This window comes from Sapajus apella, unplaced genomic scaffold, assembly GCF_009761245.1.
Source record: "Sapajus apella isolate SASKATOON/1434 unplaced genomic scaffold, GSC_monkey_1.0 scaffold82, whole genome shotgun sequence".
In the NCBI taxonomy this organism is placed as follows: domain Eukaryota; kingdom Metazoa; phylum Chordata; class Mammalia; order Primates; family Cebidae; genus Sapajus; species Sapajus apella.
In genome coordinates, this window is record NW_022437022.1 from 9124451 (window position 1) to 9137779 (window position 13329).

At 48.8% G+C, this 13329-nt stretch overlaps 1 protein-coding gene across 4 annotated transcripts in view; it reads right to left on the bottom strand.

Moving 5' to 3' along the window:
• The window catches only part of ZDHHC14 (zinc finger DHHC-type palmitoyltransferase 14), a 300608-nt gene that overhangs the window by 12685 nt on the left and 274594 nt on the right, over positions 1 to 13329 (bottom strand). For all 4 annotated transcript variants that reach the window (XM_032253217.1, XM_032253216.1, XM_032253214.1 and 1 more), the window contains exon 8: positions 11424 to 11526. In XM_032253217.1, the coding sequence (XP_032109108.1) occupies positions 11424 to 11526 (103 nt within the window). The remainder of the gene's footprint in view (positions 1 to 11423; positions 11527 to 13329) is intronic.

Here is a 13329-nt window from a genome sequence, read left to right on the forward strand (position 1 = left end):
GGGACTCCTGTCTGCTAAGAGCTCTGTGTGCTGGGCCATTCCCTCTTGGATTGAGTAGGATGTGAATCCCAGGCCCACCCTCTCCTCCCAGATGTGACCTGTGGGGCCACACAGAACACATCTCATCCTCTCCTGCAGATGTTCTCATGGCACTTGGGGCACTCCAACAGTGGGTAGGAGCCTTGAAACCAAAAGGACTTCTTCCAGAAGCAACTTCAGTTGCAAAGGCAGTGTGGGGAAGGCATGGGGCTCCAAGCCAATTAGACTTTTAAATTTATCCATCTATGAGCAACTGACTTTGTAATTGGTAATGATTTCAGTGTAATCATATGTGTGCTTGGGGATTCTTATGAAGTAGGAAAAACCCAACCTACAAATCATTTCTAAACTGTCATAAAATTTTCATGAGTGCTAAATTTAACAATTAATGAAGTTAACATATTCATGTGTCTCATAGACATTAAACATTTATCAATTTTGATTTTGCAGTTTTCTTTTCATGTTTTAGAGCTTGTAATTTCTTTCCAGGTCTTAAAATGTTTTACAGTTCCTGGAAAAGTGCACAGGCACTTGGCTACAGTGTCTGATGGCTGGAATGACCATGGTGTCCGCCTCTTGGCTCGCAGATTAATTTCATCCAACCACGGCCATAACTTCATGAAACCATGGCATGTCACTACATCAAAGAGAACTCCTTCTCTCTAGCTCCTAGTTCCACATTCAGGGTGGAGGTTTTTGGAGATGTGGCAAAATTGGAGGATGGAAGGAATGAGGAAAAGAAGTTGGAACAAATTAATATGTGTTAAGAATCTCCCGTGAGCAAGCTCCTGCGAGGGGAAGTTGCATATACATTCAACCGAACATTTATAAACCACCTCCAGGCTGGGCACGGGACTCACAACTGTAATCCCAGCATTTTGGGAGGTCAAGGCGGGCAGAGTACTTGAGGTCAGGAGTTCAAGACCAACCTGACTAACATGGTGAAACCCTGTCTTTACTAAAAATACAAAAATTAGCCAGGCATGGTGGCGTGCGCCTGTAATCCCAGCTACGTGGCGGGCTGAAGCAGAGAATCACTTGAACCTGGGAGGTCAAGAGTGCAGTGAGTAGAGATCGTGCCACTGCACTCCAGCCTAGGTGACAGAGTGAGACTCTGTCTCAAAAAACAATAAAAAAATAAAATAAAGGGTTAAGTTAGAAAATGTATTTTTCACTGCTCTGTAAATTGCAAAGCTCTATGTAAATACAACTATCTGTCTTCATTAATTTGCAATCCAGTGTGCCCATGTCTGGGGACAATAACCCCTTCCTCACTCCATGAAAAGAGTTCCGGTTTGGGGTCCTGGCTTATGTTTTTCCAAGATTATAAAAAATGGTGGTGCATGCCTGCAGTCCAGCTACCTGGGAGGCTGAGGCAGGAGAATCGCTTGAATCCAGGAGGTGGAGGTGGCAGTGAGCCAAGACTGCACCACTGCACTCCAGCCTAGGCGACAGAGCGAGATTCCATCTCTAAAAGGCAAAACAAAAAAAAGCACCTCCAGTTTATTAGGTCATAAACTAGTGACGGGAAGAGGAAACAATCTCTGTGAACCCTCACCGCAGGCCAGGGAGGTAAACATTGGTGCTGCTTTCTTCATTTTACGGGTTAGGAATTTAAGGCTCTTGGGATTAAGTTCCTTGCCCAAGATCACCTAGGCCCAAAGTGTCAGGGTTGGCAAAGGTCAGAGCCAGCCCAGGTGCTCTGACCCCACAGCTGTTCTCTGCCACGCCCCGCTGAGTACTTAAAGTAAATATTTGCAAAGCTTCTCCTTCCATTATCTTTCATGATGATCTTATTCTGTTTTTCATACTGGTGTCCAATTAGACCAAGAAACTTGACTTGAATTGGTGAGGACACAGCTGGCAGAGGTGGGCATAGAGAATGGAAAATGTAATGAATGCTGATTTCAAAAAATAATCTTCCAGCGTGTAAGATGAAATTGGATTAGCATCTCAGGTGACAACCATGAGTAAGTCTTTGAGTTTTTCTGAAATGCCAGAGTGACTGATTCTTCTAGGATAACTGAGAAAACGGATTCAAATCTCCATAGTTTCAAAGTGATTTTCTACCAGCCATACCATTTCTCCATCAACATGGGGAAGCAAACCTTCCCTATGTGCTGGGCCTCTCCTCACTGCCTCAGGTATCCATGGGCGCCTACATTCCACATGCCTAAGTCAGCTTCCCCCCCAACTTGCACCTCCTCTTGAAACACCAAGAGGCTTCGCCCTGTGCATGCCTGCACTTTGTTTGCTGGAAACATCCCTCCTACCTTTGGGTGGCAAATTCTCAGAGGTCGACTCCTCCAGGAAGCTTTGCCTGAAACCTAAGTGCTCTTTGCCAAAGCTCCCCCGACCCCAGCAGTCTCTCACATTCTAGCACATTCTGTTCAAACCGTCCACATACCCATTTCTCTGAATAGACCACGTGTTAAATGAAACTGACCTAAGGTTTTTCAAGATAAAATAAACTTCTTTGTACCAAAGCAAATAATGCCCCCAAATCATTCCATTTAACTGAAACTTTTGGAGAGAGCAAGAGAATTTGAAGTCTATGTTGATGGTCCTCAATGCTGGCTGCCAATTACAGTCATCTCCAGGCCCATGGCACTACAAAGGCCTTGCCACCCACCCTGGCATTCTGATTTAACTGGATGCAGAGATCAGCACTGTGATTCTGATGAGTGTCCTGGGCTGAGGAGCAACAGATTGTAATAAATTATCCCTCGGCTCCAGACATAGGGCTAGGCCTGAAGAGGGTCACCTGGTTCCAACTTGAGGGCTTTTCAAATGGAAATATGACACAGAAAGCATCCGAGGCTGGGCGTGGTGGCTCACACCTGTAATCCCAGCACTTTGGGAGCCTGAGGCGGGTGGATCACCTGAGGTCAGGATTTTGAGATCAGCTTGGCCAACATGGTGAAACCCTGTCTCTACTAAAAATACAAAAATTAGCCTAGTGTGGTTGTACATGCCTGTAATCCCAGCTACTCGGGAGGCTGAGGCAGGAGAATTGCTTAAACTCAGAAGGCCGAGTTTGCAGTGATCTGAGATTGTGCCATTGCACTCCAGCCTGGGTGACAAGAGTGAGACTCCATCTCAGGGAAAAAAAAAAAAGAAAAGCAAGCACACAGGCTTGCATCCCTAGCTGTGTGACTGTGAGCAAGTTACTCAACATATTCAAGTCTCAGTTTCATCCTTTGTAAAATGAGGCTATCTTGCAGGTTGTTATGGGGATTAAGTGAGGTAATTCTTGCAATAATAGTGTAATAACCTAACCTGGGTTAGCCTAACTGACTCCATCTTAGCTGCAAACCTGACACACTCTCTCGAGCCTCTCCCTCCCTGCTACGGCCCCCTCAGGTGCATTACTGGGTCAAAGCTTTGAACGTGGAGAGTGGTTCACATTGTTCACAGTACCTGTAACCACTGTAACCATCCTGCTTGGCAAGTCTATCTGCTATTGTGAATACCCTCCTTGGTGATCGATTGTATGGAAAGTTTCCTGCTACCCCCCTTAGTGATTGTATGGAAATACCCTTAGCAACCAACAATCCTGGGAACTTCCTGCCCGCTGGTTACCAGCCTCCTCCTACTGACTTGCTTGTTCTGCTTCTGTACAATTCTGCTTTAGCTAGGCTGCTCCCTCCCCTACATAAATCAAGGTATAAAGGAAAATCAGGCCCCTTTCTTGGGGTCGAGAGATTTTGAGCCTTAGCTGACTCTCAGTCACTGGCTGAATAAAGGACTCATAATTTGAACTCAGAGCGTGGTGTTTCCTTCTAACTCACTCGGTTACAACATTTGGAGGCTCCAGCGAGATATTATTATTTCGTTTGCCACTGGGTGCAGATTGGGCTCATTCTGGGCTCCCTCGAGCTGGGAGGTGGACTATAGGGGAGGTGCCCCCTGAGACATTCCAGGACCCCATAGACCACCCCTTGCCAGAGGAGAGTGGATCAACTCTCAGTGCGCTCCGCCAAATTATTCTTCAGAGTCCCCTAGTCCTGCTCTGCAGAGAAGGTAAGTCAGGCCAGATCTGGTTATTCCTGGAAGTTACAGGCATCATCCAATTACCAGGATGCTGGAATTGACTATGGTGATTCCTGTGACCTTGGGCTTTGGGTGCCCCAGAGTCCCTGGTCCTGGTTCCAGGTTCAGGACTTGGGAGGGGTCCTGGTTCTGTTCTGGGCTCTGGAAAGAGTCCTGGTTCTGTTCAGAACCTGGGAGGAGTCCTGGTTCTGTTCAGGACTCGGGAAGAGTCCTGGTTCTGTTCTGGGCTGTGGAAAGAGTCCTGATTCTGGTTTCTCTGGTGTTGGGTTTTGGACTCTGGGAGAGTCCTCATTCTGCTTTTTTTTTTCTGTCTTTTTAATCTTGGGTCTAGAGTTCCTGGTCCTGTCAGCTTTTGGCTATCTGCTTTTGGACTCTGGGTATCCGGAGTCCCTGGTCCTGTCCTTTTGCCTAACCTAGAGGGCTCAGCCTAACAGGGGCACCCCCTTGGACTCCGTTGCCACTCCACAACAGTGGTGGATGGAATCCCTGGTTTCTGTTTAATTTGAAACGTTTACACACAAGAAAAAAAATTTTTTTCAGGGTTTAAACTGTTTACAGAGTGCAAAGAAAGACTGAACAGAGCCAGGACTCCTCCTGAGTCCTGAACCTGGAACCAGGACCAGGGACTCTGGGGCACAATATCAGCAACGCCCTTCCCATTCCAGAGTGCTGAACCTCAGCAGAGACCCACCTGACCAAAGTATGGTTCTAGAGCAAATCAACTTGGTGCCGCTCTTAGAATAGCTTGAAGTTTAGCTTGCGATTCTGACTAATTCAATACTAAAGGATCTGCGTATTTGTTTTCACATCCATCTAGTCGGGGACTGGAACACAAGAAATTTTTTTATCGATTGTGAGATCTAACTATACACAAATCAGGAAATAAATAAGTAAAAAGGAAGATGATGGGTTGCTTGGCAAGTTGCCAGACCACTTGGTCTTAGCAATTGTAGAGGCTTTCCAAGGCGCAGAGGGTGAGTGCCCTGGGTGTCTATCACTGCATCAGACACCAGAAAACGGAAGGGCTTTGGGACCCTTTTGGCCAGGCACGGCTGGTCGTGATGTGCTGGCTCAGTCCGTGATGGTCTTTGTTGCTTGGGATGTCTGTTGCAGGCAGCCGAAGAAAATCAAAGGAGAAGAATGCTACTGTGGCCCCAGAGAATTTGTTTTGTTGTCAGTCTTGAAATATTTCAGTTCACTTGTCTGTGTTTTGACAATTCCTGGAAATTAATTGGTATGTGTATTTCTCATGGCCCTAACATTACTTAAAGCGGGAGAAAGCAAAGCAACAGTCACGGGCCGGAACCCACGCTGGAACTCACTCTGCTAGCTGTTCCCCCCGCTTCTCAGCTGCCATGTGCATTTCACAGAACGTTTAAAAAATACAAAATACCAATTTCCCCTCTTCAAGGCTTACTCCAAGTGCTTCTTGACTCTCACAGAGGTCTGACTGTTTCTCCTCTTCCCCTCGAGTTTTACAAGTTATTCTCATTTTCAATTTAACTTTTTCAGTCCTTAAGCTTTCCTCATCTATTTTCATAACAAGACAATACTGACAGAGGAGACAACGTAACAAATTAGACAACTTAGATGAAATAGATAAATTCCTAGAAAGACACATACTACTGAAACTGACCCACAGAAAAAAATTAAAAATCTGAATAGACCTATAATAAGTAGGGTGAATTAATAATCAATAAAATACCCATGGAGAAAGTTCAAGACCAAATGGCTTTCCTGGCAAATTGCTGCAAATCTTTAAAGATGAATGAACACCAGTTCTTCCCAAACTTTTCAAAAGACAGAAGAGTACGAAGCACTTTTCAACTCCTTCTACAAAGCCAGTATTACTCCCGATACCAGCACCAGACAAAGACTTCACAAGAAAACTACAGATAATTCTCTTACAAATACAGACAGAAAATCCTTAACAAAATACTGCAAACTGAATTTAGCAACATACAAAAAGAATTACACACCATGGCCAAGTGGGCTTTATCCCATAAATGCAAGAGACAAATGAGAAGACCAACACACACTCCTCCTCTCAGGGGAAGTTCTGGTGTGACAGCCAGGCCGTGGTGCAGCCCCACGGCACACCCCCAGTCCTGTGCCAAGTGCGGGCTTAGTCAGTCAGGGCTGTTGTTCAGGGTGGGCAGGAGGAGAGGAGGAGCTGACAGTCACAGTGTTTACCTCCTTCTGGGGGCTAGAGAGCTCTTGCCTGCACGTGTGGACTGAGATGTTGTCTCTGCCCTCCTGGTGGAGCTGCAAGGGTCGGAGCCTCACAAAGGGCTCACAGCTGGAAGGGGACTTTAGATACCAGTTAATCCCAGCTCCTATTTTGCAGATGAGGAAAACTGAGGACCAGTGAGGCAAGAGTGGCCTGCTAATGGTCAGGGAACTAACTGGCAACAGCCAGAATGGGAGCGCTCGTTCCCTGGTTCCCATCCTGGGCTCTTTCCCTCACACCAGCCATCTCTTTTGTTTGTCAGTTGCTCTGAGAGGGTACAGTGGAGCTCACTCATCTTGCCACTCATGGATCTCAGGGAGACAATAATAATAACAGCAGACACTTAAATCATACTTCTTTTGTGCTAGGGAAGGTTTTAAGTGCTTTATATGTCTGAACCTAATCCTCACAGAAACCCTTCAAGGTAAGAATATCAATGTTCCCATTTTATAGATGAAAACACTGAGGCAGAGAGAGGTTAATTAACTCATCAAGGTTATGCAGCTAGTAAGTGGCAGCAGTCTGGTCTCTGCACAGTAAATTCCCATCTCCAATTTTCCTCTTCAGGATGGGGATAAAAAGGCATCCTAAAGCCTGTTGGCTGACTCAAAAGCATTTGCCATGTGGAAGAGATGTATCTGTACAGCTTTTATCACGGACTGGAACATCCTGCTTCAGGGACTTAGACTACAGTTCTGTGCTATTGACCAGGTGCAGTGGCTCATGCCTGTAATCCCAGCACTTTGGGAAGCCGAGATGGGTGGATCATGAGATCAGGAGCGTGAGACCAGCCTGGCCAACAGGGTGGAACCCTGTCTCTACTAAAAATAAAAAAATTAGCTGGGTGTGGTGGCAGGTGTCTATAATCACAGCTACTCCGGAGGCCCTTTATCACTCAATTCAATGTAAGGCTTTTTTTTTTTGCTTGTCTTGAACTCCTGATCCCGTGATCCACCCACCTCTGTCTCCCAAAGTGATGGGATTACAGGTGTGAGCCACTGCACCCAGCTAATAGCATGTGCACATGCACACACACACACACACACACACACACACAATTCTGTGCTATTACCAAATCCAGAGTAGCGCTCACATGCACATGATTCCCAAGATGTTTAGGTTTTTTACAGTTTTGTCTCTGTTAGGGAGGAAGGTAGACCATGGTACTCACTGATGGAGGGTTTCTTTACCATGGGGTCCATGGGCTTTAAGGGGAGATCTTGATCCTGAAATTTCATGCACATATCATGTGTCTGACCCTAGACATACAGGCATGGATTCGTCAGGGCTGTGATGCTGAAGTGTTTTTGTACCGTACAGCTCCCAGGGGCATGTGAGCCTTGTTAATTTCTTTACACCCAACAGTGCTTTCAAGCCTTCCCCTAGAAGCTCTCTGGAAAAATCTGTGCATGCCTGAGTAAAGAAATGAATGGCTGGTGTGGTGGCTCATACCTGTAATCCCAACACTTTGGGAGGCTGAGGCAGGTGCATTGCTTGAGGTCAGGAGTTTGAGATCAGCCTGGGCAATGTGGCAAAACTGTCTCTATAAAAATTGCAAAAATTAGCCAGGTACGGTGACGCATGCCCGTGGTCCCAGCTATTCAGGAGGCTGAGGTGGGAGGTTCACCTTGAGACCAGGAGGCGGAGGTTGCAGTAAGCTGAGATCGCAAGACTGCACTTCATCCTAGGTGACAAAGTAAGACTCTGTCTCACAAAAAAAAAAAAAAGAATGATGCTCTCTGCCTTTTGTGTGTATGGATGGCAGGGGATGTGGAGCCACCTACCCTCAGGTGTGCATGGCAGAGAGTGCACTGTCAGCCTGGGCAGGTGACCAGGGCTGCAGGTCCTCACTCAATCCTGCCATGATTCTGTATGCCACCAGCCCAAGGCCGGCTCTGAAGAGGCTCTGCTTCTGGGTCCAGAGCTCTTCCTGATCTGCCTGGTGCTCAGTGGCCTGGTGATGTTGCATGTAGCTCTTTCCAGGGTGTTGAGACTGTCCCATCTTCAGTCGCAGTGGAGAACAGCAGGGCAAGGAGCCTTGGTAATTCTTGTCATCTTCAAGCTTCTGGACATGGTACTTAAGCCCCCAGATGAACAGATGCCTTAAAAAGTAGTCTTACCAGCTGGGCACAGTGGCTCATGCCTGTAATCATAGCACTTTGGGAGGCAGAGGCTGGTGGATCACTTGAGGCCAGGACCTTGAGACCTGCCTGGCCAACATGGTGAAACCCTGTCACTACTAAAAAATACAAAAACTAGCTGGGCGTGGTGGCACACACCTGTAATACTAGCTATTTGGGAAGCTGAGACAGGAGAATCACTTGAACCCAGGAGGTGGAGGTCACAGTGAGTGGAGATCACGCCACTGCACTCCAGCCTGGGTGACAGAGTGAGACACTGTTTCAAAAAATAAATAAATAAAATAAGTAGCCTTACACTGAATTGAGTGATCGGGGTGATAAACAGGCAACGGCTGCACTGTGACGGTGTCCTCTTTCTTAACCTGTGCAGGGTCCTCTTCCAACAACCCTTAAACGTCACAGCCCGGTGCTTCAGGGGTACTAGTTAGCTGGAAGGTGACTCTTACAGGAATCGGCAAATGTGCCCTACCATTTCTGCCACATCACAAATGTGTGCGCCTGACCACAGTCTTGGTGCAGGTGTAGAATGAACGGACTCCGGAGAGGAAGCTGATTTGCCATCTGGAGTAAAATGACCTCCCCACTTCCATCATCAAACCTACCTTCTCTGAGGCCCAGGATAGGTGCTCAATAACTGTTTGCTGAATTGTGTCCCATCTGGTCTTGACCTGAAGTGGCTTCCTGGTGAAAGCACCTTTAAACAGCCTTTGTTAATTTTCTTAATCTCAAGAAAGTGTAGAGCTTGGTGAGATGAGCACCGTGCAGCACTTGGCGAGCCCAGTACTGTGGGGGTCACAGGGTAGGATGAACGTAAGTCCATGGTTTTGATAAGGACGGTTGCCATTAGTGGTGAATTCTGCAGAAGGTTCTTAATGCTTCCTTCATGTATCTGCCCACGTGGTGCCCTGAGTGCTGACCCCGTTGAAGGCAGGTGAGCTGTACTCCACACACCTTGTATCTGCAGCTCCTACTCTAGTCCTCAGTACACAGAGGGAACCCAGGTGGAGTTGCTGATTGAATGAGACACACACACACACCAGACAGACATGATCAACGTATGTGGCCAGAATCCTGGTGAGCTCTGCCCTCAAAGGGCACTCCTTGTGCACCTGCGAATCGTCAAGGTCTCAGAGCACAGATCTACTGGTCTTTTATGCCTGTGCACTTGAGGGCATGCGGTATACGAAGTGAACATGGGCACTGGAGTCACCAGGCTAGTTTTGAACCCACAAATCAGTGTCTGTGTGCCCTTGGGTAGACAGAGGATTAATCTCTCCTACTTAAAATGGTGGGGACAAGTGTCCCCTTTTTCCACTGTTGCTTTAGGGTTAAATGAGGTGCTGACCACCACGTGCCCTGGAACACAGCTGGTCCCCGTGAATGTGACCCCCTCTTTTCCTCCCTCTGTTCTCAGTTTACTCTTCTGAAAAACATTGGGGGAGTGACCCTTAACATCTCTCTGAGTGTGTGAGTTCTCACCAAACAAGCTGTTTCCCCGATCCCTTACAGAGTGAGTGGCAAGGGCCTTGAAGTCAACATACTTGCTTTGAAAGAAAACGCACCAGGCACTGGCTCACGCCTGTCATCCCAGCACTCCGGGAGGTTGAGGCAGGTGGATCACCAGAGGTCCGGAGTTCGAGACCAACCTGGTCAACATGGAGAACGCTGTCTCTACTAAAAATACAAAAATTAGCTGGGCATGGTGGTGCACACTTGTAGTCCCAGCTACTCAGGAGGCTGAGGCTGGGGAGTCACTTGAACCTGGAAGGCAGAGGTTGCAGTGAGCCGAGATTGTGCCACTGCACTCCAGCCTAGGTGACAGAGCATGACTCTGTCTCTCAAAAAAAAAGAGAAAATACTTTGTTCGCAAAGCAGGGCAAAACAACACAAAGAAGACACCACCACTGCCAACACGTAAATCCCAGCCACCTCTGCTGGGGGCTGAGCCTAGTTCCCGCAGCTGTGAACACAGCCACTCAGGTCAATGTGGAATTAAACAGCCTCCCTTGGCCCTGAGCTATTAGAGACGGTCCTGAGCCTGCCAACTTCCACCTTGCAGTTCTTTGCACCCAGAACCAAGGTGCTGTGGGCTGCTCGCCACGTCCTGTCTACCTGAAAGTCAGGTCTCCGACCTGTCATGGATGCTCCGCAGTAGGGATTCAACATAGAAAGAGCACACAGCACAGGATCACAGACAAAGACCTCTGCAGGAACATGGAACTAAAGAGAGGCCATTGCCTTCCAGACACCTAGGGGATCTTAAGACACCATAGTCAGGTCCAGGCCAGGCTGGGATTTCTGGTGTCCATGAGCGACTCCTGCCTCCTTCCCCAGATGTCCCACCTGCATGCTAGAAACCTGCATATGGGAAGCAAACTGTATCCACCCGTTGAAGAAAGCATGAGACCTGCACGCTCCCTAGAGAGGCACTGTTCAGTTTTGCTGCGAGTGAATGAACACCTGGTCCGATCACTTGCACTAGGGTACGCAGGGTGGATCCCAGACTTTGTGTTGAAGCAGGGAGAACTGGCAGCGCCATCCTTTGTACACTTAAAGAAGCGGAGGAGGGGTCAGTACAGATGGCTACCAAGGGATGGAAAGGGAAAAGATCACCAGCCCAGCCCTGCCTGGGACGTGCGCCTGATCCCTCAAACCACAGCCTGCTCCTGTATAAGGGGCTTCCAGCCACGTGCCTCAGCTGTTTTGGCAGAGGGATCGCGTGTGTGGACTTCCCCTGCACAACCGTGAGCAAGCACACTGAACTCAGTGGCCACACGCTTCCTTGGCTACTGTCTTAGTTTAACGCCTTGCCTACTGTCTGAGCGCGGTAGTCATTGGGTGGGTGGCAGTGGGCTGGCCCGGCTTCTGGGGAGGTTTGCTAGGATGACTGCTTGGTGACCTGTCAGTGAGCACGCAGCGAAAGGGAAGCCCTGGCGGGGAGCCGCGGCCCCCTCTCCTACCATGTCACTCTGTGACTGCGTGGCCCCATACATGGTGATGCCATTGGAGGGTGCTGCTGGCTGCGGCGTGTCGGGCTGGATATACCCTCTTCTGTCAATCAGGCTGTGAGAGAGAAGAAAACACAGGAGGAAGAGGGTAAATCAAAAGCCAAAGATGCAGCCACACTATTTAAGGTTCCGTGTTGCGACTCCCTCTTGCCGTGATGGCACCTTAGACCACGCCTCTCCTCACTTTCAGGTAGGATCAGCGACCAAATTCTGTCCCTTCTACCTTTAAACATGACTGTGGCATGGCCTGCCTCCTGGCTGGGCTGAGGGTGTGTGGTCCACTCAGACCCCAGTATCTCCCTCTTGTCCACTAACTGCAGGCCCCTCCTGAAGCTGGTCTCACTCTCATCTGTCACAATCCACCCCGAGCGCTCCCCTCCAGCCTCAACTGCACGTCTTCTTACTACATTCACCCAGCAAACGTGTTTTGGGTACCGGCTAGTGCCAGAACAGTGTGTGGGAAACGGCCACCTACCATGTGGGAACAGGACTACAGCCCCACCCCGCCCAGCGTGCACTCTGTTCTGCTATCTCCGGGTTTTTGTTCCGACTCTTCCCAGCTCTCTCCCAAAGTCATTTTTCCTTCCCCTCTGCTGTCCATTCTTCAAGACCAGGTTCAAAAGCCCCTGCTCTTGGCCCTCGCCCCTTCCCCTCTCTCTCCTTCTCTGATTCTCTCGCACTTTGCTTTCCGCCTGCAATCAAGCTCCCAAGGGCAGAGTCTTCATCTTGTTGCCCCCAACGGCACCTGGCCCTGTGCCTCGCACACAGAGATGCGGATTAGAGCCCCTCATCCACAACTGTCAGAGCATGGAGGGCAAGGACCGGCAGGCTGTCTCAATGTTTGCATCTCTGAGACTGTCACCCAGTGGGTGCTGTGCAAATTCTTCTTGATGGAGTGAAGACTGGGTCCCTCGGCCCACAGAGAAGTTTCTGAATAATGCTTCTAAAGACATCTGGTTCTGTACTGTACGGCACTGTGCTCATTCGAAGGTGGGGTAAAGTTGCCTTTTTTTCTCCCCAGTCAAGGCTCAGCATTGACCTTGAGTCTAAGGGCAGAGATGTAAAGAGCAACAGGAGGTTCAGCTCCTGAGTGGGTGTCCCTGGAGCAGCCCCCACATTGTGGGACCAGCCACACTTGCAGCACAGAATCTTCCCCAGGTGCTCGGTGTTTTGCAAAATAAAGAAATCTATCCGCAAAGCCACACCTATCCCCGCCTCTGAGGACTGACTGCCTGGGCTGCTTTTCTTAGAAAGCAGGGCCTCCTGTGTGCCAGTTCAGCTTCTGGAAGACAGGAGTCAACTTCGTGTGACTACTGCCTTCAGGCCTTTAAGTGGCAGAACAATAAGCCAGAAAAACCACTTGTGACCGGATCCCCAAATGGGACTCTTTCTGCCTCAGTTTCAGCTGAACCTCCAGAGGTTTAGAAAAAACAACAGGCAACAAAAATCTCCCTCTTTCCAAGGAAAGTGCTGGGCCTCCTCTGCAGGATGTCAAAGCAAGGTTCTCAAACCAGCTTCACAATACTCCCTTCGAGGGTACAGAGGGTCAGAGGGAAAAGAGCAGACAAGCTGTCCTGGAGAAAGGTGCTCTGCCCCCAGTGCGGGTGAGAGCCGGGGATGGGGCTGCGACCTGGGGGTCAGGTGAAGGTTCAGGTGTGGGTCCCACGTAGAGCCTGTGTCTAGATGTCTTAAGGGGCCGGATGTGCTGCCTCACACCTGTAATCCTAGCACTTTGGGAGGCCGAGGTGGGCAGATACTGGAGGTCAGGAGTTCAAAACCAGCCTGGCCAACATGGTGAAACCCCAACTCTCTTAAAAATATAAAAAAATTACCAGGGCATGGTGGTGCATGCCTGTAA